The following is a 22,704-nucleotide window of genomic DNA, read 5'->3' on the forward strand; positions in this document are numbered from 1 at the left end:
AATCAAGATGGTATTCTCCTTGCGTCGGTCTGAAACGAGCCACAGCATGCATAAAGGCGAACATGTGTGATTGAGTCTAGAATCGCATTGCCAAACCCGGTCGAAATGTCGTCGATCTTGCTGCCAGAGAGGTGTTTGACCAAAGCCCAAAGGACTCTGCGCCTCAGGCACTCTCGCACTATACCCAAAACTAATTGAAGCGACACGTAAAAAGTTCGCCTTCAAGTCGCCTGTTCGAATATGGCTTGTGATGGTGCGGTGCGGGAGGTGCTACCGCATCACCCGCAATCTGCTTCATTGTTCTCTCCCACCACCCGCTAGGCCTGCCAATGAGGTGTCCTCGTTGCTGAACGCCTTCAGATAGGAGTGGCGAGAGCGCCTCGTTGTTATGTGGTCGCTCCTGTCGATACCTGATGTGTTGGACAGCAACAGCATCCATAATCACCTTGATCATCAATTGAATCCAAAGGTGTGGAAAGTCCATGATCCCTTGCAGATACTATGCATGTCGACTGCTTGTGATGCATATGCATTGCTGGGAGATAATCGATGCATCTAGGCTCCTTCGCACCGACTGGCGAAACACTCTAATAGTCGAGATAATACAAATGACTCAAGACACAAAAATTGGTGTCCATGACGGTACCTACTTTCCTGACGACATTTTCCCGAGGGCTTCAATATGCTGACGCAGTTTATGTTTTGAAGGAAGCACGGTTGTGTCAGCGAGTGCTCCAAATGGATACAGTCCCATCAAAGTGCGTCATGGACCATATCCCTGGGCGAATTATTCTGCTGCTGTGGGCATTGGTGTTGCTCGATGTCGTCAAAGCCATCCGCAGAAGCCGTCGTGGTCCAATCTGCCTTCGCGGCCGTTGCCGAAGGTACGAAAGCACAGGAAAATCAAAACATGACAGATTCTTCTGACACTCCGACACTCCGATTAAGCTTTCCTCTCCACGATCCTAGAACCTTGAAATCACTCAGTGCTCCACAACCGCACCTGCTCTGGCAACGTCTTCCTTGGCGATGCTGTGCCAGCCCTGGGGGCCAATTGGTCTAGCTGAAAGCAGCCAACGAGAGGCTGAGGGTCGAACACGTTTCCTGTCATTATCGCGAACCTGGAAGCTTCAGAGAGCACAACCGCAGCGTAGGGAAGGAGCACGATGCCAAGAGAAGCTTCACACCTCTCTACCTAACGTCATAGCCTTTAGGTGGTGCGTTGCGCGGGGGCACAGCTGCTTCTTCAGGCGCCCTCCAGCAGCCGCAGCGTCCTTGGCTTGCGATTAACAAGACCCTGGCACGGACTAACCAGCGCCGGCCCACTCAGCGCCGGTTATCCACTGTTAGCCGGAACCTGGGAACACATCTGAGAGAAGTAGGGAAACCATGATATCATTGGTCGGCTGTTGAAACAAAGGAGGTTGTTCCTAACAATTAACGAGTAGCTTTTTTTCTTATCGAAGGTGGTCGATGGGCCCCCCAACTGAGGTCAGACCAGGCACGCCAGGCTCGTCATTTCAAAGGACCAGGGCAGGCCGACCAGGTTTCTTATCATAGTGGTAGCCCAATTCCGTCCTTATTGAAAACTCCTCTACTACACGTTGGCTCTCATCACAGCTCTCCTCCTTTGATCTTTTGGTAGTTTTCCATCTCCAATATTGCGGCCTACCGTTTCACTATCCTACCAACGGAGTCGTCTGGCCGACATTTCCATCAAAGCCGACACCGATCTGCACAGGCGCATATCAGCTACCACACCCATACGTTAATTACTCGGCACACACGCGTACCCACAACCTCCCATAGCTTTACATCCGCCGTTCCGTACCTTCTAACGGCCATTCTCCTCTGCCGTTCTCCTTTCTCCGTCTTCATCAACAATCACCTCCGAGTATCGAACCAAGGCGACCAACTATTTTGATGGGTTTTCTTGAACTTCGGGCGCCCACGGCGTTGCGCTCGGCCATGATGGCTGCTGGCGAGCCGTGGGACAATCAAATAACACTAACAGGCTCCTCGCCGCTTGCTATTCTCACATCGTCCCACGACTCGCATCCACCACTCGACCACCTAGTCCTTCTCGTTTTCGGCGCCGTCCTCGAAGTTGTCTGCGTCAGTTTGCCAGGATACGTCATCGCGCGGCTAGGTCACTTTGATGCCGACAAGCAAAAGTTTCTAGCCAACCTCAATGTTATGCTATTCACGCCATGCCTGAGTATGTCATCCAACAATTTGTTCCAAAACGGTCAGTGAATGAGAGTGTGATACTAACTGATGTGTAGTCTTCACCAAGCTCGCCTCCCAATTAAATGCCGAGAAGCTCGTCGAACTCGGCGTCATCCCCATCATCTTTGTTATTCAAACACTAGTCTCGTATTTTGTCTCTCGTGTGGTGGGAAAATGCTTTGGCTTCAACCGTCGCGCCTCCAACTTTGTCACCGCCATGGGCGTGTTCGGCAACTCAAACTCGCTGCCGATTTCTCTGGTTATTTCTCTTTCGCAGACACTTAAGGGTCTTCACTGGGACAGGATAAAAGATGATAATGATGAGGAGGTTGCCGCAAGAGGTATCTTGTACCTCATGATTTTCCAGCAACTCGGGCAGCTAGTCAGATGGAGTTGGGGTTACCATGTTCTTTTGGCGCCAAAGGACAAGTATGACGAATATGCCGATGAGACTGTCGAGGAGGGTAGATACGGCGCGCTTTCGCCCGATGGATCATCAGAGACACAGGGTCTTCTCGTGGGTGTTCACCCAGACACCGTAGGCATCGAACGGCCTTCTAGCCCAACTCATACGGATGATTCGGCAGTTTACGAACCTGCCGGTCGAACACCTGTTGCTGGATCCTCGAGACACTCACCTCACGAGTCGGATGATGAGGGCCACGATGCCTGGAAGAAACCCACCGGCAACTGTGTTGATGGTGCCAACGGCACTCTTAACCAGCTCGAAGGCAACGAAGAAGATCTTAACCGGATTTTGTCCTTTCCTCGAATTCGTAACAACGATGAGGTTGAGACTCCTAAAGGTGTCAAGGGTCTTCCTGTGCGCATCGGCCGGGCCACGAGGAAATACCAAGCCCGGGTGACCAACTACATCTGCGACATCTCCCGCAAGACGTACCATTCGCTCCCCCGTCCCGTCCAGACACTTCTCTCAGGCATCTACTCCGTCTGCCAACGCGTCTACAACTTCCTTTGGGAATTCATGAACCCTCCTCTCTGGGCCATGCTCCTCGCCATCCTGGTTGCGTCGATCAAAGACCTTCAAGAGTTGTTCTTTAAGGACGACACCTTTGTGAAGACGTCGGTCACGGCTGCCCTCCGGTCATCGGCCGGTGTTGCCGTCCCTTTGATCCTGGTTGTCTTGGGTGCAAACCTGGCTCGGAATACGCAAAACCATGAGACTGTTGACCCCGAGGAGAAGGAGATCGGCAAGAAGCTGCTGGTTGCCAGTTTGATCAGCAGGATGCTGCTGCCGACGTTGATTATGGCGCCTATTTTGGCCCTGTTTGCCAAATATGTGCCCGTCAGCATCTTGGACGACCCGATCTTTGTGGTGGTGTGCTTCCTTTTGACGGGGGCGCCGTCCGCGTTGCAGTTGGCGCAGATTTGCCAGATCAATGGGGTTTATGAGGGGGTTATGGGGAGGATTCTGTTTCAGAGTTATGTTATTTGGTTTGTTTCCCCCTCTGGTTGTGACTGTGTGGTGGTTTGATGCTAACACCGTGCTGTAGGATCCTGCCTTCGACACTCGTCCTGGTGATGTGTGCGTTGGAGGTTTTGGAGTGGGCTGCGTGAACGTGGTCACTTTTATTCCGAATAGCTCCTTTTCTTTTCTTAGCATTATAGACAGATCCGTAGGAGGAAAAATTTGCAACGGAGGTGGTGGCCGTAGGCATGGCAGTCGTTGCGACTTTTTTCTTTTCGTCTGGGTTGGTCCATCCGTTGTTCAAGCAACGCTAGCAATAGAATTGGTACGGTTGGTAGGTGAGTAATAGCGGCGGTCTAATACAAATGCGTGGAGAAGGAAAGGGTTCGGATGAACCTTGGGGTTCCCCATCTGGTTTGGGACTGGATGTTTTTATTGGTCTGGGTTATTGATATCCCCCTTTTTGGTGGTTTCTCATTTTTTATGTAACAATAGGCATGCGTTAACGTTTGTATGATTAGCAGCCAAGCAAAGAGCGGTTAGCATCATGGGGATGGAAAGCAAAGGCGATGAATATTATGAAAAATTATGATCTTCAGCTCGGTGAAATGGATTCAGTGGTGTTGCAACTTCACAGTGTTATAAGTGTTTACTACCCCTGAGTTGCTAGACTCGAGTAAAAGCATTGTTCATGTAGTCTTGTGGGCGCCGTACAGGGAGTTGATACTAGCGTTAGAATCCCAATTACGCTCACTTGCTATTCCCCAAGTTTATCACTTTTACAAAGCTACCCAACTTTCAAATCCCATTAACCTGCCCCCTATTCTCCTCCCCCTCGCCCGAAATCACCCAATCCCTCACCGCGCCCTTCCAATCCGCAATCCTGACGTCCTTTATCCCCACCACAATCACCCTCGCATCATGTAACCTCGCCCGCTCGTCGTCTTCCCTCGCTGTGCTCTCCTCGGCCGGGCCAGCGGCGGAATCAAAAGTGTTATTGGCCAGGTGGATATTCTGGTAGTACTTCTCCTCCTCGCTGCCGCGCTCCACCAGGCGAGCGGACCCGTTTATGGTCGCGCTGATGGAGGAGACGGCCGAGGTGTTGAGATTGAAGAGGAGGGCTGCGAGGGAGGAGGGGGGATCGGCGCGGGCGGGGGAGTGGCCGTTGGAGAGGCGGCGGGATTGGGAGGTTGTGGTTGGGCGGTGGGATACCCCTTTCGAGACAAGGTTAGCAAAATAGGGGAAAAGAAGGGGAGAGGGAAGGCTTACAGTCATGGACGAGGAGGGAAACGTTGGGGTTGGCGGCGAGGTTGTTCATCTTTTTGGAGGCGGGGTTGGTGGTCATGACGATTTCGGGGAGGTTGTTGCCGTAGGGGGAGGAGGGGAGGTAGGTGTAGTTCATGAGGGAGACGTGGGGGACGTTGTCGTGGCAGGTGGCCAGGTGGAGGAAGCGGGCGTTTTCGAGGCATTGGACTACTTCTGTTGGGAGGGAGTTGGTGATGCGCATGTTGGTGTCGCCGGCCGAGGCTTCGTGGGAGAGGGGTATTTGCTGTTCCATTGTCGATCGAGTATAGAGATGGTTTGTATTTGATGGGGCCTGTGATTACACTGAAGAGCCTGTAAGGCTGGTGAGTTGCGAGAGCCAAGTATCAGCTTATACAGAAATTGCCCACGGTCAATGGTGTCCTTGGATGTGTCAAGATCTTCCGTTGTCGAAATGGGTGGGGTGAGCAAGCTCCAACGGCCTGGATACCCCAGCTGGGGATGACTAATGCGGGGGAAAGGCCCAGACCCCTGGTCACTGCGTTGCAGTGATGACGTTGTTCTATCTGGGGCATTTGGGGAAGCCGTTTTCCAGACTTGACTTCAGTTCGTTGCTGGAGCTCCCAGCAAAACAGCAGCAAACAGCGAAAATTAATAGAGGTTATCTAGACCAACTGGACAAATAGCAGCAATTCACAACCACATTCCCAATTCAGATTAACTAGCCCAGGTCACGAGCGCAAAGCCGCAGCGATCAAGGGCTTGGCTGGCAAGGGGAGGGGAACGGCTACCTTCGGCCCTGCATCCAGTTGACCTCGGGACTATCACCTCCCTTCCACAAAGTCGGCAGGAATGTCATTGCAATCTTCCTTTTTTCTCTCCTTCCCAAACTACGTGATACCCAAACCCATCCATTGAAACTCCTTGCGCATATCTTCTTGTCCCCTTGAATCTGATCATGCGCTCCCTCAAACGCAACTCCCACCGTCTCCGGGCGATACGCCCACCAACCTCCCTCCCAGCTCCTCCCAGAATCTTTTCTGCACCAATATCAACCCACCCCTCGGCCTCCAACGACGTGACAAGCATCACACCCATCAAGTCCCTCCTCATCGCCAACCGCGGCGAAATCGCCCTCCGCATCGCCCGCACTGCCTCTTCCATGGGCATCCGCACCACAACCCTCTACACCGACATCGACGCCTCCTCCCAGCACGCCAAGTGCACTCCCAACTCCCTTGCCTTGGGGCCAAACACAAAGGGCTACCTCAACGGGCCGCAGATTATCGAGTTGGCCAAGAAGCACGGCATCGAGGCTCTTCACCCTGGTTACGGCTTCCTAAGTGAGAACCCCACTTTTGCCCAGGCGTGTGAGGATGCGGGGATAGTGTTTGTTGGGCCGCCGCCAAAGGCCATGTTGGATATGGGTGATAAGGCGAGGAGTAAGATTATCATGAATGCGGCTGGTGTGCCTTGTGTTCCGGGGTATCATGGGCCGGAACAGAGCGTAGAGGAGCTGAGGGGACACGCGAGGGAGATTGGGTACCCGGTGCTGTTGAAGAGTGTCAAGGGTGGTGGTGGAAAGGGCATGAGAATTGTCCTCAGGGATGAGGAGTTTGAGGCGCAGATTGCCAGTGCTAGGCAGGAGGCGAGGGCGAGTTTTGGGGACGGTGGGGAGGTGATGCTTGTGGAGAAGTATGTCGTGAGGCCGAGGCATGTGGAGGTGCAGGTGTTTGCGGATAGGTATGGGAACTGCGTGGCGCTGGGCGAGAGAGATTGCAGTGTGCAGAGGAGACATCAGAAGATTTTGGAGGAGAGCCCGGCGCCGGTGTTGGATGATGCGACGAGGCATGATTTGTGGGATAAGGCAAGGAAGGCGGCGTTGGCGGTGGACTATGTTGGGGCGGGAACGGTTGAGTTTATTCTCGACAAAGATACTGGGAAGTTTTATTTCATGGAGATGAACACGAGGTTGCAGGTCGAGCACCCTGTCAGTGAGATGGTCACCGGCACAGATCTCGTCGAGTGGCAGTTCCGGGTTGCTGCTGGCGAGAGACTTCCCTTGACCCAGGACGAGATCGAGGCGCGGATCCATGAGCGTGGTGCGGCTATCGAGGCCCGTATCTACGCCGAGAACCCCGACAAGGGCTTCTTCCCCGACTCCGGCAAGCTGGTTCACCTGATTACGCCCAAGGTCAGCGAGGATATCAGAATTGATGCTGGTTTCGTCGAGGGTGACACCGTTTCCGAGGCATACGACGGTATGATTGCCAAGCTGATTGTCCGCGGCCGCGATCGAGAGACTGCCATCCGCAAGCTCGAGCTTGCTTTGCAGGAATACGAGGTCGTCGGTCTGAGCACAAACATTGAGTTTCTCAAGCGTCTCTGCCGAAGCCAGGCATTTGTGGAAGGTGACGTCGAGACAGGCTTCATCGAGAAGTGGAAAGACGAACTCTTTGAGCGGAAACACGTCTCAGACGAGGTCTTCGCCCAGACCGCTCTCGGCCTGCTTACCTCCCAAACCAAAAAGACAATATCAGGACCTCACGGTGAGACCCTTGGGTTCGGCGAAGCTGCCGCTCAAGGGTCGAGGAAATTCGCCTTCCAGGTCAAGCGAGACGACGCAGCTGCCGAAACCACAGATGAGGCTCCTGAAGTTGTCCAAGTGGAAGTTACCCAGCGGGGGCACTCCCTTTACAACGTTTCTGTTTCCAGAAGCACAGACGCCTCAACCGCTTCGCCAGTTGTCTACGAGAATATCATCTCCGAACCCGGGTCGGCGGTGGCTGCTTCGCACAAGTCACAACTGACAACCTTCTTCCCTCGGGCTCGTGTCGAAACAACACTTGTTCAGGACCCCGGCGCCCCGGAGAAGTTGTCCGTCTTCCAGCTCGGTGAAAAGACGGAGCTTACTCTTGTGCAGCCGGGATGGTTCGAGAAGGCGCTTGGTCTGAAGGAGGCTGCCGCGAGCGTGGTGGCGCCTATGCCTTGCAAGATTTTGAGGAACGAGGTCTCGGAAGGACAAGAGGTTGAAAAGGGTGCTCCGTTGGTTGTGTAAGTCTTCTGATTCTTTTGAGTTGCGATCGGTTGGCTGATACAAGGGTGGATAGCATCGAGTCCATGAAGATGGAGACTGTTATTCGATCACCACAGAAGGGCATAGTCAAGAAGCTGGCGCATAAGGAAGGCGTAAGTCATACATACCCCTGTCCCTCTCTGGTATCATGAATAAGCTCATGCTAATATTTGTCGATAGGATATCTGCAAGGCCGGTACAGTACTTGTGCTCTTTGAAGATCCAGATGCCACACCGGCTGCTGGCTCAGAATAAAAAAGCTGCTCAGTTTACGATAAGATGAAGGGATGATTTGCAGATTTGAAGATTTGGCACACGTCTACCTATCTTGTTAGATGGTAGATAAGATATGATGAGCGTCAGTAAAAAAGGCCAGCAAGCAAAAACAGTTTTCATCCCGTTTCAATCACTTGTACCTTTGGTGCCTCAATGTGTCTTTAACCTTTTTTTTTTTTTCCACTATCAGACTACCGACACTAATCATACAGAATTCTCACCTGTCCAAAGAACCGCCTGATCGCTTTCCTCGCCAATAGCAAACTTGATCATTCATTTTCATATCCCGCCACACCCCTCCCTTCTCAAAATGGTATATCTTCTCATCGCTCTTCATTCCCCCAAATCGACGACGGCTGAAAAGACAAAAAGAAAGACTTAAGCATACTCATCTTTAACTCTCCTCCCATCCCAACTCCTCCTCGACCCGGCCGTCCCCGAGCTCTTCCTACGGCCAAATGTGCTGCCCGACCACCTCTTGTTCGTCCTCCCCACCCCGTCACTCGCGTGCCCCCTCCTAGCAACGCAGTACAGAACCGTAGCAATAAACATGGCCGCCCAGCTTCCCCAGCTGAACCCAAACCCGTACGCCCCCAAATCGGCATTCCTCCCATCAGCAATAAACGCGTTACGTGTCTTGACAAAAGTAGCCCTATAGATAATATCCGTTAGCTTTTCCTCTCATGCGCATACAATATCATCAAAAGAATGAAAACTCACGTCATCAGCGCCACAGCCACACTCAGAAACAACAACCCCATACTGCTAACCGTCGCAATCAACCCAGCCCCCAACCGTCCCAGACAAGCCAGCCAGCTCCCCAGAAACGCGCAAGTCATAAAGAACAAGGCGATGAGATAGAAAACCCAGCCAAATCGCCACAGGTACCAATACTGGTAGCTCGTCGTGCCGCCTCCATAACTCCCAATCAGTTCTCGGGGCACATTGTCCGCATCGGTAGCCCAGGCATCACCCAACGGTAGCCCGGGACGGGCAGGGCCGCAATCGGTGTTGTCTATCCCGCAGATGCGGAAATATGTCCACTGAGATATGCCCCGGGCGCCGGTTATGCCGGATGTGTCGGCGCGGAGGAAGTAGGTTTGGCGGAGGGGGGAGGTGGAGGTTATGCCTGAGAGGAGGGTGAACCAAAGAAGAAGGAGGGAGACGGAGAGGAAGAGGGTGGCTAGGAGGGAGATGAGGCCTGGGAGGGGAAAATTAGTGATGATTGTTGGGGCGGTGGTGGGAAGGGAGACTTACGGCCTGCTGCCATTTTGAATGGTTAATGGCGTGACGGTGTTGGTTGGTGGTTGTGATAGGACTGTGAGTTGATGGGTCAGAATGGTGAAAGAAGAAATATGTCACGACTTGAATGAATGACCCAAAGGAGTGGAAAGAAAAGTAGGGTTCAAAACGTCGACGTTGTACTTAACGGCTTGAGGGGTAACATACCACTACTGGGACAAGTGACAAAGAGAAGGCCCCCCCGAGTCAGGAAACCCGTTGCGTCACAACTTTTTTGGTGGTGGATATGAGATGGGCACCACACGGGATGGGATCGGATCGGATACGTGATCGGATGGATGGGCGCGCAACGTTGTATATGTGTGGGGATTTTGGGTAGAAATGAGAGTCGCGTACCTTGAGGGGAGGGTTTTCGTGTTAAGTGGTTGCAGCAAGGGACGGTGTGAGGGATGTGAAGCTGGTAGGTAGGAAGCTCGTGTGCGACTCAGGTGTGAGAGCAGGATTAGAGATTAAAGCATAAGGATACGGCAAACAGTGTGAGCAGAGGAGGTCTCTAGGTATGTATATGAGTGAGTTTGATAATTGGTTAGGTATGTAAGTGAACAGAGAAAATGAGAGCAACCGGGAGAAAGACCGGTGGGATATAGCAAGCAATTGGTAGTGACGATGGGAGTAACGGGGCGGGAGTGGGGATCATGCTTCTTTTTTGCTCCCGTCACAGCCAGAAGAGCCAGTTGATATCAGGTGAGCATTCACGGCCATGACTAATATCAGCCCAAGCTCTGCACGTCAATCATCTTTGCCAGCAAAAAGCCAAAGCATTGGTGAAAGCTTTCACACATTGCTCGTGATATGGGATGAAAGGACGAAGCTGATGTGGGGATTTCTTTTGCATGGTATGACGCATGCGCTCCATCAACTTTCTTAGCGGTACACCCCTTGACTTTTGTTTCTAACCAATCACATCCCACAGATAAAGCCCCGCACCAGCTGGCGTCGATCAAAGGACCCCACGATTTTGTAAAAGGAATTCTTGGGCAACGTCATCCGATCCAGCTCATCTTTTTGCAAACCCATTGGGAACCGCGTTCCGAATGCACCACGCCGAGATGCGTATTTCTTGAAGGAATATTCTGAAAGCTTCTGTGCTGCCTGTCAAAGCCTGCAAACCACAAAATGCCTGAGATCTCACTTCTTGTGCTTCCAACTGTCATCCCATCATCGGTCTTATCATGAGGTTTGGAAGTAGTACGTGGCGTGACTTTGAGCTGGACGCTGGATTAGGTGTGAGACCTACCGTAGCAGAACAGACGAGGGCGCGGATCTGAGAAGTCACTTGAGACAAGGAAGAAAGACTCGCGGTTTTTTCACGATCTGCAGTTCAGATATTCAGATTTCAGCTCTGGTGTAAGTGAATGGTGGACAGGACTCTGATGCATCGTCGAAGAAGGTGAACAAGACAGAAGTCCAGAGAGTGTAACACAAATTCAGCCAGGATGCCGCTATCTTGAGGCCATACTCCACCTACTAAAACATCAACATCCTCTGTGGCGCAATTGGCTAGCGCGTCTGACTGTTAATCAGGAGGTTGGAAGTTCGAGCCTTCCCGGAGGAGTTGTTATTTACTTTTGAGGGTTATTTTTGCTACTCATGGCGGCAGAACGAATATGTTCATGGTGTTTTACATTTTTGTGGTGTTCATGCTGTTAAATAATGTGTTGGTGTGTGTTTGGTATCGCCAGTTGTGGCTTCAGATATCTACAGTATGGCCAAAAGCATCTCTCTTCAGGGCCCTGTTTATGCCAACCCAGCAACACCGAGCGCACCAGCCGCCAAATCATTCCCAAATTCCAAATCAAGCCCCTTGAACCCATCCTCCACCAGCCACGACCTCCCCTTCTCAGGTGTATACAAGACCTCACACGCCCTCCCCACAACCAACAACCCAGGCGGCCTGCTCCCCTCCTGCTCAATCGCCTCCGCCACCCTCTTCAGCGTGGTCCTGATAACCCTCTGATCAGGACAACTCGCCCTCTCAATCACGGCACACGGCGTATCAACCGGCCACAACTTCCTCCTCCCCTTCACCTCCGCAGCCTCCTGCTCCTCAGGAAGATACTCCGTCAGCTCAGCAACCAGCCCAGTGATCCTATGCAGCGCCATCAAGAACACCACCGTTCTGCTCTCCACAAACTCGGGCGGCACCGGCGCCTTCCCCTTCTTGCCCGTCCCGGTGCAGACCAGCACCTGATCCGCCACGTCCCTCTGCGTAGGCGGCACACCCGCGAACAGCGGCGCCGACAAGCTGCTCGTTATCCCAGGTAGAACCACCACCCTGTCACCGAGCCCGTGCTGTCTGAAATACTGCACCTCCTCCCCTCCCCGTCCATAAATAAACGGATCCCCTTGTTTCAGTCTGAGGACTGTCTTTCCCTCCTTCACCCCAGCCAAAGCCTGCTCAAGGAACTCCTCCTGTGCCCTGTCCGCATTCCCGGGAAACTTCTTCGCGATGCTAACCGGTGTCCGGCGGGGAATCAGATCCAACACCCCGGCAGGAACAAGCTTATCGGCCAGGATCAAATCAGCGGATTGAATCGCCTTGTACGTCGCCCTCGTCAACAAATCGGGATGCCCCGGCCCGCTTCCCGCGAGGATGACCCTCCCGATTTTATCTCTTGGCCCATCACCACCAGTCGGTGATGGTTTTTGTTGCTGTAACTGGTGGTACGAGTTTAGAACCCCCTCCAGTATCTCCTCCTCACTTATCGCCGCCAGCCGTCTCAGAGGCCAGTACTCGCACACTTGGCTCAGCCACCTCATCCTCCTAGTCTTCTGCTCCTCTTCGCTCTCTTTGCCCTCGAGGACGAGCTTGTTGAAATCAGAGGTTTGGTCGACGCTGTCGTCTAGACCTTCCGAGTCCAACCCAGAAGAAGAGGATTTATCCTCGGCGATGATCCTCCTCCTGACATCGCCCAACCTGGCGACCGCGCTCCCGAGACCTTGGGGCAGGCTGGCGGCGATTTCTCGTCTTATCCTAGAAGCGAGCTTGCAGCCCCGGCCGTTGGTGGTGACGCCTATTTGCAGAGGACCGTCGAGGTGGGTGGAGAGAAGAGAAAAACTGCATAGTGAAGGGCAGTCGACGACGTTGACGGGGATGCGGTTCTTTTTGCAAAGGGTTGAGATTTGAGGGACTGAGGGGTCCTTTGGGGAGAGGGTGATGAAGACTGCGTCGACTACGTTGTCGACTTGTTCGCGGCCGAGGGTGAAGAGGTCGGTTGACTCAAAGGGACGGGAGAGGTGGGTTAGCTGGCCCGAGGTGATGCATTGGGTGAGGGTGTAGTGAAGTTCTTCTGGGGGGGTGGGGGAGATGAGGATTGGCTTCGCGCCAGCAGAAAGAGATTGGGTTGCTCGGGAGGCGGCAAGGGGGTTGGAGCCGATGATGAGGTGGGTGTGGCCTGTTGAGTGTTGGGCTGTGAGGAGGGAGATTGGTGTTGGTGAGGGTAATGGCGGGTTGGCGGCCATTGTGAAGTTTGCGAAGGTGTTGATGATCCGATACCAGCGGGGATGATGAGTTCTGCTGCTGGTGAGGCTGTCAACTGAGATGACAACAATATAGACAATATCATGTGATGATAAGAGACTCAAGTATAGCCTTCAACTCAGGAGCAAAAGTTGGAGTTTGTTTGACTCAAAAGAGAAGAAGAAAAGAAAAACAGTGGTGTGGTCAAGAACAAAGCCGGGTCGAGAGATATCTTTTTAAGCATCGCCAGTATCCCGTCTCAGGAACCGTTCAAGCCTCCGAGAATTACACCTCCCTGTCCAATGTCAAGCTGTCCCCGGCTGCAACTCTACAAATATCTTTCGAATCTCCGCTGGTGACTCTTCCCATCATGCGTGGGATGCTCAAACTCTTTATGTAAGCCCATGAAGCACGCGAAGCCTGAGAGGCAAACCAGCCAGTCACAGGCCTCGCTTCTCGACTTACACGAATAAATTCTTTCTGTTTTGGCGGAGAAGCTGCCTCTTAGCACGGTTAGCGGCCGCTGACGCCATTTCACGAGTTCCGAATTTCAGGGGATACCCCCCATCTTATCGCCTTATCGCCACCCCGCGTTCGCTTGCTCCGATTAGGGGCCGACTTCCACGCACCTCCGCGGGGAAAAGGAGAGAGGTGTCGGAGATGTTGCCTCAGCCTGCTCTATCTCTCACTCTTGTTCCCAGAGTTGGGAACCAATGATGAGCTCAAGATCATCGCTGTGCGTTATCAGTGCTGAAAAGCCAAACAATTGCATCGTCGAACTGAAAAGACCATTCGTACAGGGTGTATCCGATATGGTCATGTGTATAGCTGCAAACTCGATAACGATCTACTCCTTTATGGCAGCAGCCTCTTCTCGAGTCGCAGGACACAATGAGCAACAAAAAAACACGCCTCAGAACAATTTGACAGATTAAAAACATTTTACAGAAGCGAAACCTCAAGCCCCTCGCAAAACGGCAACCTCTTGATCTCCCAAAACCACCCCGACATGTGCCTTTTCCACCTCCAAATGACTCGCCCCCAGATTCTTCTGCGTCTTATCTGGATGTTTGAGAACCCCAGACTGGTGTTGAGCGGTACGTGATCACATACCCCTCTCGTCGTTTTGCGGACCCGATGGAAAAAAATATATATATGTACATTACAAATGAAACCGCCTCGTGAAGCGCCGGAGTCGTCTGGATTCTTTAACCCAAAAAACATCTGCGGAAGAATGATACCGAAAAACAAAATTGGTCTGTTGAGAACACCATAAAAGGACCAACGCCCGGTGTTGCTGTGATGATATGGTCGTGATATGAAGCATGGGCATTCGTGTGCCCGGCATATCCTCGTGGGTGGTTGACTGGCCGAGAGAGTGCGCTACATGACGGTGCACTTGGACTCGTCTCGTTCCTTCTTCACAGACAAGGCAACCCGCGCGGCTTCGGTGAAGGCCTCGTTAACTCCCCTATTGCGCATGGCCGAACACTCGAGATACCGAAGGGCGTGGATTCGGCGCGCAACCTCGAGTCCTTGGTCGTAGTTGATCATAGGCTTCTTTTCTCGTGGGTTGCCGTCCTCGTTGGCACCATCCTCTTCCTCGTTCCCTTCGCGGAGATCGCACTTTAGCGCGACCAGCACAAGCTTCACCCCTGGGCAATTATCGGCGATCTCGCCCACCCATTTGCTCTCGACGTTTTCAAGCGAATCTTTGCTATCGACCGAGTAGCAAAGCATGATCAAATCGGTGTCATCTGGGCTTATTGTCAGTATACCATCAACTAATGACGTACGACGTGTGGCTGTGGGATATACCGTAGGAAAGACTTCGTAGTCTGTCGAATTCTTCTTGGCCGGCTGTGTCCCACAGTGAAAGCTCAATGTGAACATTGTCAACAAAAATATCTATCAACCTCCCATTTAGCGCAAGTCCCAGAGCCTTTGACTCTCCTCATTGGATGTTCCTCCAAAAACGCACCATGAACGTAGTTTTCGAAAACCGTCGGCTCGTAGACCGTTGGGAAGTAGCTGTGGGTTAAAGTTGAGTATATTGCTCGTCAAGATAGGGGCGGCAACATTGCGCAGACAACTACATACCCTCTGGTGAAGACATTGAGCAACGATGTCTTTCCGCAAGCACCGTCGCCGCTGTTTCGGGACCAAGGTTAGATGGACTGCACAGACATCATAGGTGAAAGCTCCGAGGAGCTCCACAAGACCAATCGGGGCAACTTACAGCAAGACGAGCTTGCGCTGCACCGTCTTGGAACCCCCGAGACCGCAAGGCATTGTGCGAGTGTGGGCGAGACAGGAAATGGGATACTTGCTTCGGTGTGCGGATGGACCTGGTGGTGAGTTGGGACGGCAGCGCGTGGGCTATGGCAAAGACAGTGGCAGTAGCAAAGCAAGGTGCGTTGTTCGTTGCGCGCGCGAGTGGTACTATCTCTATTGGATTCGGTTTCTTTGCGATGGACGTCGGACTGTGGATCGATCCGAACTGTCGGGGCGAGATAAAATAGTAGTTTGAAAAAGTAAAAAAAGCAGTGGACGAAGGTTTGGGACACCAGAAGTCGCAGGCAGGCAGGCAGGTGACGGACGGCGGGCGGGTCAAGTGTGTGTCAATTGAACAAAGTACTCGAGCAGGCGCGTGCAGAAGACGGCGGTGGTTTGGGCGGCGGCAGTGAGCGAATGTGTGTTACTCGGTACAGAATGCGCGACGCCGGTTTGGAGGTCAGAATCAGAAAATGAGCGGAAGGGACTTGGGAACGTGGGAGGCTCCAAGATCCGGGGGGTGAAATTGAAGCCGGAGATGAAGTCAGCGAGATTGGCAGCGCACCAGTGACGACCCGCCCCTGCCCACAGTGGATATTCGAGGTTCATAGCCAAGTATTAGCGGCCTTCCAGCTTGCCAGTTCCAGACCATGAAGGGCACGGTGCGGATTTGGGAAATGGGGGGTAGCGCTGTGGCTGTGGGGCGCGACTCGGTTCAGTGTTAGCGCTCACTAGCGCCTGCCGGCGAATTTATAAACGTCGAAGGGGGGCGGATTTTGGTGGTAGGGCTCTCCTGAGCATCAGAATGTGATATCTTAAGATCCAGAAATTGTCTTTAAAGCATAACTACCTGACATACGTTGTGTTAGTATCCTGTGCTTGTCCGATTTGGTAACCCTTCGAAATCCCTTCAGTCGGCTAGAATGTATCGTGCTAACTGCTTACTCTCACCACTCACCTTCCATGACGAGTATTCCCTTAGAACTAACAGCTCGATGACACCCTCCCGCCACCCCACCACCTTCCCGTCTAGATTCCGGCCAGGCAATGAACTTGCATCAATAAAGACAGATATCGATTGCCTATAACTTGCTCAGCTTTCGGCACCCCTCTCCTCTTCACATGCAGACGGCATTCAGTTCGACAGATAATCCACCTGGAAGTTTCAACAAAAAGTCTCCCGCCCTATGATCAGTTCACCTTGTGCAAAATCAGTCCTGACCTTGGCGGTATAGTTGTTCTCGATACTAAAACCAGGGTATCATTCTTGACGCGGGCTTCCACCAACGATGAACCTTGTATCTTAAATGAACAGACTTCTGCGGCCGACGAGGATGTATCCTTAAACTTCTCCTTCCTCCTACCCAACTACCATCTTTGCGAGAACTGACCTGTTCTCCGGGTATCAAATGTTTTTCAAAACCATAAACATGCTTCCTTATGCCGAATACCACTCCATAACCTTACATCCTTGTCCCATTAGACCTAAAACCTGTTACCGTCGCTCCGCCCGGTCTGCAATCTTCATCTCGGCCGCTCTGCTGTGAAGTTTGTTGGCAAACCCAGCATCACCACCGTATCTCTTGTTGCGCTGACGAGCCAAGTCCTCTGCCTCCTTTTCTGCCCGCTCTCGAGCCTCGATGGCAGCAAGCCTCTCTTGGCGGGTTTTGTCCAGGTCGGTAGCCGCCTCTTGCATGGCGGCAAGCTTACGCGCACGCTCCTCCTCCTGCGCGCTGTGGTCCTGGTTGCCACTGCGATCTTCAAAATCCCGGCGAGGCCTGTCCCGTCTCTCGTCATTCTCTCGTCTGCCGCGGTTGTCTCGTCTTTCATAGTTGTCTCTCCTATCGCGGCTATCCCTTCCATCACGGCTATCCCGCCTGTCGCGACTGTCTCTCCTATCACGGCTGTCTCTTCTGTCTTTACCGCGGCGCTCGGGTGAGTCTCTTCTGCGTCTTCGTCGATCATCATCGCGAGAGTCACGTCGTCGAGGACTCCTGGATCTATCCCTGGATTCTGACCTGTGCCGTCGGGAATGCCTCTCGCCATCTCTGTCGTCGTCACGGTGACGGTGTGATCGGCGATGGTGGGAGCGATGCTTGTGCCTCCTCTCTTCCTTGCTCTTGGATGACTGGGGGTCTTCGATACCCATCGACGCGAAAATTTGCCTCCTCTTGACTGGGTCGTTCATCATCTTTTCATATGCCTCTTGTTCCTGTCTCTTAATCGCCAGCAGTGGGTCCTCCCTAATCTTTGCGGCGACATCTCGAGGGTTAGCGATAGCTGGGGCCGCAGCAACATCCTCGATCGCAGACTGCTTCGAGAGCTTCTTCACCTCATTATCCTGAAGCAATTTGTCGATGCGGCGCTTCCCCAGCAGGTAGGCCTCGTTTTCCGCGGCATCCCCAGCCTGCCCAGTCGGCCCAGAGTACATCCATTCAACGCGATCAATTTTGCGCTTGCCGCCTGCCGCCTCGAGCGCCTTTTGAATCTCCTCCTTTTTTCGCTCCTCTTCAATCTCCTGGAGTCGCTGTTGGAGCTTCTTGCGTTCCGCAATCGCTTCGGCTTCGGCTTTTTGAGTGGCTGCGAGATTGGCTGACCGCTGGGGATGCCAGCTCTTTTTCATGTTAAGGTCTCCGGAACCCATCTTGTCGGTATTGTTGATGCTCTCACGCTGCGTTGAAGTGGGTGATGGAAATGTTGTTGGTAGAAACAAAACGCAGCGAGCAAAGCGGCGAAAGTGATAGGTGTTTTGCGACCGTAATTAATTGTGGGGCTACCATGGAAGCAGGGGTCAGCTTTCGGGCCCAAGTGCCACATGAATACTGGACCCTAACCCTGGCGCTTACCTAATGAATTACATGTCACTTGCGCGTTTCGAGGCCAACATTTCAAACTTTCTCAACTGTGTTAGCAATTTGAAAGAATAATCAATCGACCACTTAAGATAGCAGAGAGGTGTCTTGGAATAGCGGGCAAACTTTTGAGGATCTTTAAATATGCTCAAGAGGTCTGCTGAATATCATTTCAGCCCTTTGCTTTGTCGTAGTCTCCATTTTCCTGCCTACATCGGATCTCCTGCTTAAGGCGAAAATAACCAAAGAAAAGGCACTTGGATTCTGAGCTACTATTTGGGTAGTCAGAGAAAGGAAGGGGACCTCTTGCGTTCCGACTTGGAAGAGTAGCCCCAAGCATCTATCAATACATGTTTTGCGCATGTCTCGAAATTGTTTCCCATGAGATAATATGCAAATAGCGGGAACCGGCTCGTACCCTTGCGCAGCCCACAGCACTACCCCACACTTGGCAACCAGATCCCCACCATCCCAATCAGCTTCAGCCTTACCACAACTGCCTGGGACAACCTCCAGCGGGGAGCTGTCCTGGAAACAACAACTCTCGATTTTCGGAGCTCCCAAACTCACGACCCCACATCATCGCCACACCAATTAGGTACCAGATCGATTGGTAAACGACTCAGTCATCATCATGTCTGACGACGATTTCATGCAAGCCTCTGATGAGGACTACGACTTCGACTACGAAGACGAGGAGGAGGAGGACAACGGTGATGTCGACATCGAGAACAAATATTACAATGCGAAACAGACCAAGACGAGCGATCCCGAAGAGGCCATCACGGAGTTTCTCAGTATTCCATCGCTAGAACCAGAGAAGGGGGAATGGGGTTTCAAAGGCCTCAAGCAAGCCATCAAGCTGGAGTTTAAGCTCGGCCGGTATCAACAGGTGAGTGCATCGAATATCCGGAACAGATGGGTCGACACATGCTGACCGGCTTCCATCTAGGCTCTCGATCACTACAAGGAGCTCCTCACATATGTCAAATCGTCCGTCACCAGAAACTACTCAGAGAAGTCGATCGACAACATGCTCAACTATGTCGAGAAAGGAGCCGACAACCCGGCAGCGGTCAAGTTCATCGAGCAATTCTACTCCGAGACCCTCAAATGCTTCCAGAACACCAACAACGAGCGTCTATGGCTCAAGACCAACATCAAGCTCGCCAGGCTACTGCTCGATCGAAAGGACTACCACGCCATGACCCGGAAGATCAAGGAGCTACACAAGGCTTGCCAGAAGGAGGACGGAACTGACGATCCCAGCAAAGGCACATATTCTCTCGAGATCTACGCCCTGGAGATTCAGATGTACTCGGCGATGCGCAACAACAACCAGCTCAAGATTCTCTACAACAAGGCGCTGAAAGTCAAGTCGGCAGTGCCTCATCCCAAAATTCAGGGCATCATCCGCGAGTGCGGCGGCAAAATGCACATGAGCGAGGAGAACTGGAAAGAGGCCCAGAGCGACTTTTTCGAAGCTTTCCGCAACTACGACGAGGCCGGCGATCTTAGGCGGATCCAGGTGCTCAAATACTTGCTGTTAACAACCATGCTCATGAAGTCGGACATCAACCCCTTTGACAGTCAGGAGACCAAGCCGTACAAGAACGACCCTCGCATCGCCGCCATGACGGACCTGGTGGATGCATATCAACGGGATGACATTTACAAGTACGAGGACGTGCTCCAGAAGAACACGGATCTGCTTGCAGACCCTTTTATTGCTGAGAACATCGACGAGGTTACGCGTAACATGCGGACCAAGGGCGTTCTTAAGCTTATTGCCCCGTACACTCGCATGCGGTTGAGCTGGATCGCCAAGCAGCTGCAGATTGGAGAAGAGGAGGTCCAGGATATTGTCAGCTACCTTATTGTTGACGGCAGGGTACAGGGCCGGATTGATGAGCACGCTGGCACGTTTGAGATTGAGTCCAAGGGCGACGCTGATCGCATTCAGGCGATTGAGACTCTGGCGAGCGCGGTGGGGGATTTGTACACGTCTGTGTTCAAGGACTCGGAGGGGTTCAAGATTATGCAGTCGTATGACAATATCATGATGGATATGCATTCTGGTGACGATCGGATGATGAGGCCGTCGGTTCCGGGGTATAGGAGGGAGGGGAGGAGTAGGGGTGGGGTGATGATTCACTAGTTCTTTTTCGGGGAGGGGGGATATGGCGATAGATTTATGAAATGGGTTTTGTATGGTATGAATATTGATAGCGGATTCTGCCTTGAGGGATGAGGAAGATGGGGGGGCGGGTTGGAGGGGGTAGAGATTGGGTTTGGGGTTTGGTATGCGAACCCCTGGTTTATTCATCACAGCAGAGAATTAAAGAGAACAGAAATACTTTAGCATTCCTTGCTCGGGTTCGTTGTGGTTGTTGGGGGTATTTTGACCTGCCTGCTTAGAAAGCGGGATATCCACTCTGCTTTTTGCAAGTTATCAGGGAGGTATATCCACTTGTGTTTTTCTACGAGGGCAGGTAGGTGTAGGTAGGTATGCGGCTTTGGTGGGAAGGGGGGCGGATATCAACAACCGAGATCAACAACCTACCTGTCTGTATGTATGTATGCACCCCCACGTAAAACGGCACGTTCAACGACCCCCAGATCCAAACTCTGGCTGTTAGTATCCAACCACCTTCGAGTAAGCACATTGGGTCCAGAATTCTTCCGTCCGTGACCTGTGCCGTCTGTGCCGTGTGCCGTCTCTATCTACCTCTGTACCAGACTTGGGGGCTTTTCCGTTCCAAGGGTGCAGCAGATATAGGTACATTGGCTTAGTTAGGCACCTGCCGAAACCAAAGAAAGCTGACCCATGGGACAAGGTTTCGATAACTTTTTGGGGTCCGGGGGTGGTGGGTGGTAGCAAAGGTGGGAAGATTTCTGTGTGCGATTGTTCTTCTGGGGGAAGCCGGGCGAGGTATGATACTTCTGGTGTTGGGTTGGGAGAGTTCTTGGCTCTCGGACTTGAGGGGGAGGAATATTGGTTTGGTGTTTGGGACGTGAAGGAGATGGGTTTTGGTGTCTATTGTGAGCTTGATGGGGTGATGAAGTATCTCTCTCGGGTATAGTTGGGTGTGTTTGACTGTGCGTGTTGGAATGTTTGTTGACTTCAACTTGATTTTGTGATGATGCTAGGCTTCACTGACTGGGCGTTGAGATTTACCTAAGGAGACAACATGCTCATACATCGCCATGTTGATTGTTCAAGCACAGGCTAGGAATGTCCATCAATGTATGAATTCGACTAGACTGCCTGTTACCTGACCTAGTGTCATTTCTGAGCTGGAGTTTACTTGACCAGGTACATGGGTTTGGCAGAGAATTTCCCAAGAATTATTACGATAAAGAGTTTCTTTCGGACTTGCAGTACCGTGTCAAGAGGGATTACGCTGGCGTGAAGACACACGTGATAGTACTGTAGAAAGTTTGTTGAGAGCAGAATAAGTCCCCTAATGGGCACAGTTACCGCCCTTCAAAGAAGAGAAATAGTAAGTTGTGTGGGAGACTCTACCAGTTTGATTGACAAGTTGACCTTGAATGTCAACAGTCTCGGGGCTTCCTGATGGAATTGACTTTCCATCCAAGTCTACCCCAAAGACAGGATGCCACCCATGGCCTACTACTACCCCTGACCAGCCACCCAAGCTCACGCAAGTCAGTCATCACAGTAGTAAGCAAACCCCGACTTCAAGCACCGAGAGCGCGTCGTTGAAATATGCTCTACTGCAAGAGCCCTACAAGTCACGCCCTTCAATCCCACCCAACCTCTCCGCACTCCAGTCAAAACCCACCCACCCACCCACACACACACACACACACACACACACACGCTCTGCATAAACATCATAAACTTGGTAGCCCCTCTAACTGGTGCTCGACCGGCATGAATACTCCAACCAAGGGTAACATCATGACCACACTTGTGCCGTTTCCCAATGAACCTCTGTGGTCTCCAAAGAGAGTAGTATTGCAGGCACTGACGACTTGGGTCTAGCTCAATCCGATTGGAATCTGCCCTGTCACGCGTACCCGACCGGTGGTGAGTTACAGCCGTTGAACGGAACTTCCCTTGCTCTTTCGTTGCAGGATAGTGAGGAGCATCGGAGAAAGCATCACCCCCTTCTCATTATAAAAGTCCCATGCCTTGAAAAACATGAGATCATTTAAAAATCCTCCTCCCCTCGTACAACAGCGTGGGATAAAACCATTCCACAACAGGGACCAACCCATGTAGACGCTCGGAATCTTCCGTGTATACTTACCCCCTCCCTTCCTTATCTCTTCTCCCTCATCACCACCCCGAACTTGATCTATCTCAGTCCCACCATGGTCTAGATCTTGGCTCCGACAAGCAACCACGATTCCGCGTGTGCTGCTAGGTAACATGTGACGATACGACACCAGGGAAATGCCTGAAGGAAAGAAAAGAAAAAAAGTCCTTCGACATATACACCGCTAGATAAAGAAGCCCTCAGCTATCATTCGTGTGCCGGATCACCGCTAATCGGCGGAAGTGGAAGTATCCGTC

The 22,704-nt window shown here is 52.2% G+C and overlaps 10 protein-coding genes and 1 non-coding gene across 11 annotated transcripts; 5 read left to right on the forward strand and 6 right to left on the reverse strand.

Annotated features, from left to right (window-relative positions):
* Nucleotides 1–27: 27 nt before the first annotated feature.
* QC764_115325 (uncharacterized protein) lies at nt 28–1,063 on the forward strand (the record flags this gene model as incomplete). The annotated part of the gene is given in 3 exon segments (XM_062942782.1): nt 28–642; nt 709–884; nt 899–1,063. 3 exon segments carry the CDS (start codon nt 483–485, stop codon nt 1,061–1,063), a joined length of 501 nt encoding a protein of 166 aa, XP_062805790.1. The 5' UTR covers nt 28–482.
* Nucleotides 1,064–1,923: 860 nt separating this feature from the next.
* On the forward strand, nt 1,924–4,267 carry QC764_115330 (uncharacterized protein; the record flags this gene model as incomplete). The annotated part of the gene is made up of 3 exons (XM_062942783.1): nt 1,924–2,218; nt 2,286–3,684; nt 3,744–4,267. The coding sequence occupies 3 exons, from the start codon at nt 1,924–1,926 to the stop codon at nt 3,805–3,807; spliced, it is 1,758 nt and encodes a 585-aa protein (XP_062805791.1). The 3' UTR covers nt 3,808–4,267.
* Nucleotides 4,268–4,393: 126 nt separating this feature from the next.
* Nucleotides 4,394–5,629, reverse strand: QC764_115340 (uncharacterized protein). Its single transcript, XM_062942784.1, has 2 exons — nt 4,928–5,629; nt 4,394–4,872 (listed from the first exon to the last, which is right to left on the reverse strand). Exons 1-2 carry the CDS (start codon nt 5,214–5,216, stop codon nt 4,457–4,459), a joined length of 705 nt encoding a protein of 234 aa, XP_062805792.1. The 5' UTR covers nt 5,217–5,629; the 3' UTR covers nt 4,394–4,456.
* QC764_115350 (uncharacterized protein) lies at nt 5,523–8,375 on the forward strand. The gene is made up of 3 exons (XM_062942785.1): nt 5,523–7,975; nt 8,032–8,110; nt 8,178–8,375. Exons 1-3 carry the CDS (start codon nt 5,880–5,882, stop codon nt 8,250–8,252), a joined length of 2,250 nt encoding a protein of 749 aa, XP_062805793.1. The 5' UTR covers nt 5,523–5,879; the 3' UTR covers nt 8,253–8,375.
* A 198-nt stretch (nt 8,376–8,573) lies between these two features.
* On the reverse strand, nt 8,574–9,543 carry SUR7 (Eisosomes component; the record flags this gene model as incomplete). Its single annotated transcript, XM_062942786.1, has 3 exons — nt 8,574–8,925; nt 8,994–9,474; nt 9,531–9,543. The coding sequence occupies 3 exons, from the start codon at nt 9,541–9,543 to the stop codon at nt 8,652–8,654; spliced, it is 768 nt and encodes a 255-aa protein (XP_062805794.1). The 3' UTR covers nt 8,574–8,651.
* Nucleotides 9,544–10,475: 932 nt separating this feature from the next.
* Nucleotides 10,476–10,909, reverse strand: QC764_0017980 (uncharacterized protein; the record flags this gene model as incomplete). The annotated part of the gene is made up of 2 exons (XM_062940016.1): nt 10,708–10,909; nt 10,476–10,648 (listed from the first exon to the last, which is right to left on the reverse strand). The coding sequence occupies exons 1-2, from the start codon at nt 10,727–10,729 to the stop codon at nt 10,476–10,478; spliced, it is 195 nt and encodes a 64-aa protein (XP_062805795.1). The 5' UTR covers nt 10,730–10,909.
* Nucleotides 10,910–11,056: 147 nt separating this feature from the next.
* QC764_0017990 lies at nt 11,057–11,130 on the forward strand. The gene has a single exon. It is a non-coding gene; the product is annotated as a tRNA-Asn (tRNA).
* A 182-nt stretch (nt 11,131–11,312) lies between these two features.
* Nucleotides 11,313–13,037, reverse strand: MET1 (uroporphyrin-III C-methyltransferase; the record flags this gene model as incomplete). The annotated part of the gene is made up of 1 exon (XM_062942787.1): nt 11,313–13,037. The coding sequence occupies one exon, from the start codon at nt 13,035–13,037 to the stop codon at nt 11,313–11,315; it is 1,725 nt and encodes a 574-aa protein (XP_062805796.1).
* Nucleotides 13,038–13,848: 811 nt separating this feature from the next.
* RHO3 (Rho GTPase) lies at nt 13,849–16,175 on the reverse strand. Its single transcript, XM_062942788.1, has 5 exons — nt 15,275–16,175; nt 15,136–15,186; nt 15,017–15,066; nt 14,854–14,943; nt 13,849–14,792 (listed from the first exon to the last, which is right to left on the reverse strand). Exons 1-5 carry the CDS (start codon nt 15,325–15,327, stop codon nt 14,419–14,421), a joined length of 618 nt encoding a protein of 205 aa, XP_062805797.1. The 5' UTR covers nt 15,328–16,175; the 3' UTR covers nt 13,849–14,418.
* A 629-nt stretch (nt 16,176–16,804) lies between these two features.
* CWC25 (RNA-splicing factor) lies at nt 16,805–17,953 on the reverse strand (the record flags this gene model as incomplete). Its single annotated transcript, XM_062942789.1, has 1 exon — nt 16,805–17,953. One exon carries the CDS (start codon nt 17,951–17,953, stop codon nt 16,805–16,807), a length of 1,149 nt encoding a protein of 382 aa, XP_062805798.1.
* Nucleotides 17,954–18,499: 546 nt separating this feature from the next.
* CSN2 (COP9/signalosome complex subunit Csn2) lies at nt 18,500–20,403 on the forward strand. The gene is made up of 2 exons (XM_062942790.1): nt 18,500–19,053; nt 19,114–20,403. Exons 1-2 carry the CDS (start codon nt 18,796–18,798, stop codon nt 20,317–20,319), a joined length of 1,464 nt encoding a protein of 487 aa, XP_062805799.1. The 5' UTR covers nt 18,500–18,795; the 3' UTR covers nt 20,320–20,403.
* Nucleotides 20,404–22,704: the final 2,301 nt, after the last annotated feature.

The sequence above is a fragment of the Podospora pseudoanserina genome, chromosome 1 (assembly GCF_035222485.1).
Source record: "Podospora pseudoanserina strain CBS 124.78 chromosome 1, whole genome shotgun sequence".
NCBI classification, from domain to species: Eukaryota; Fungi; Ascomycota; class Sordariomycetes; order Sordariales; family Podosporaceae; genus Podospora; species Podospora pseudoanserina.

What these genes read in the sequence shown, in the direction of transcription:
- QC764_115340 (XM_062942784.1), bottom strand. Translation starts at nt 5,216, where the DNA reads ATGGAACAGCAAATACCCCTCTCCCACGAAGCCTCGGCCGGCGACACC. An exon ending in TTCCCTCCTCGTCCATGACT is followed by an intron (nt 4,873 to 4,927) that starts GTAAGCCTTCCC and finishes TTGTCTCGAAAG; the next exon opens with GGGTATCCCACCGCCCAACC.
- QC764_115350 (XM_062942785.1), top strand. Translation starts at nt 5,880, where the DNA reads ATGCGCTCCCTCAAACGCAACTCCCACCGTCTCCGGGCGATACGCCCA. An exon ending in AAGGGTGCTCCGTTGGTTGT is followed by an intron (nt 7,976 to 8,031) that starts GTAAGTCTTCTG and finishes AAGGGTGGATAG; the next exon opens with CATCGAGTCCATGAAGATGG. An exon ending in AGCTGGCGCATAAGGAAGGC is followed by an intron (nt 8,111 to 8,177) that starts GTAAGTCATACA and finishes ATTTGTCGATAG; the next exon opens with GATATCTGCAAGGCCGGTAC.
- RHO3 (XM_062942788.1), bottom strand. Translation starts at nt 15,327, where the DNA reads ATGCCTTGCGGTCTCGGGGGTTCCAAGACGGTGCAGCGCAAGCTCGTC. An exon ending in CTCAATGTCTTCACCAGAGG is followed by an intron (nt 15,067 to 15,135) that starts GTATGTAGTTGT and finishes TTTAACCCACAG; the next exon opens with CTACTTCCCAACGGTCTACG. An exon ending in TTTCGAAAACTACGTTCATG is followed by an intron (nt 14,944 to 15,016) that starts GTGCGTTTTTGG and finishes GGAGGTTGATAG; the next exon opens with ATATTTTTGTTGACAATGTT.
- CSN2 (XM_062942790.1), top strand. Translation starts at nt 18,796, where the DNA reads ATGTCTGACGACGATTTCATGCAAGCCTCTGATGAGGACTACGACTTC. An exon ending in AGCTCGGCCGGTATCAACAG is followed by an intron (nt 19,054 to 19,113) that starts GTGAGTGCATCG and finishes GCTTCCATCTAG; the next exon opens with GCTCTCGATCACTACAAGGA.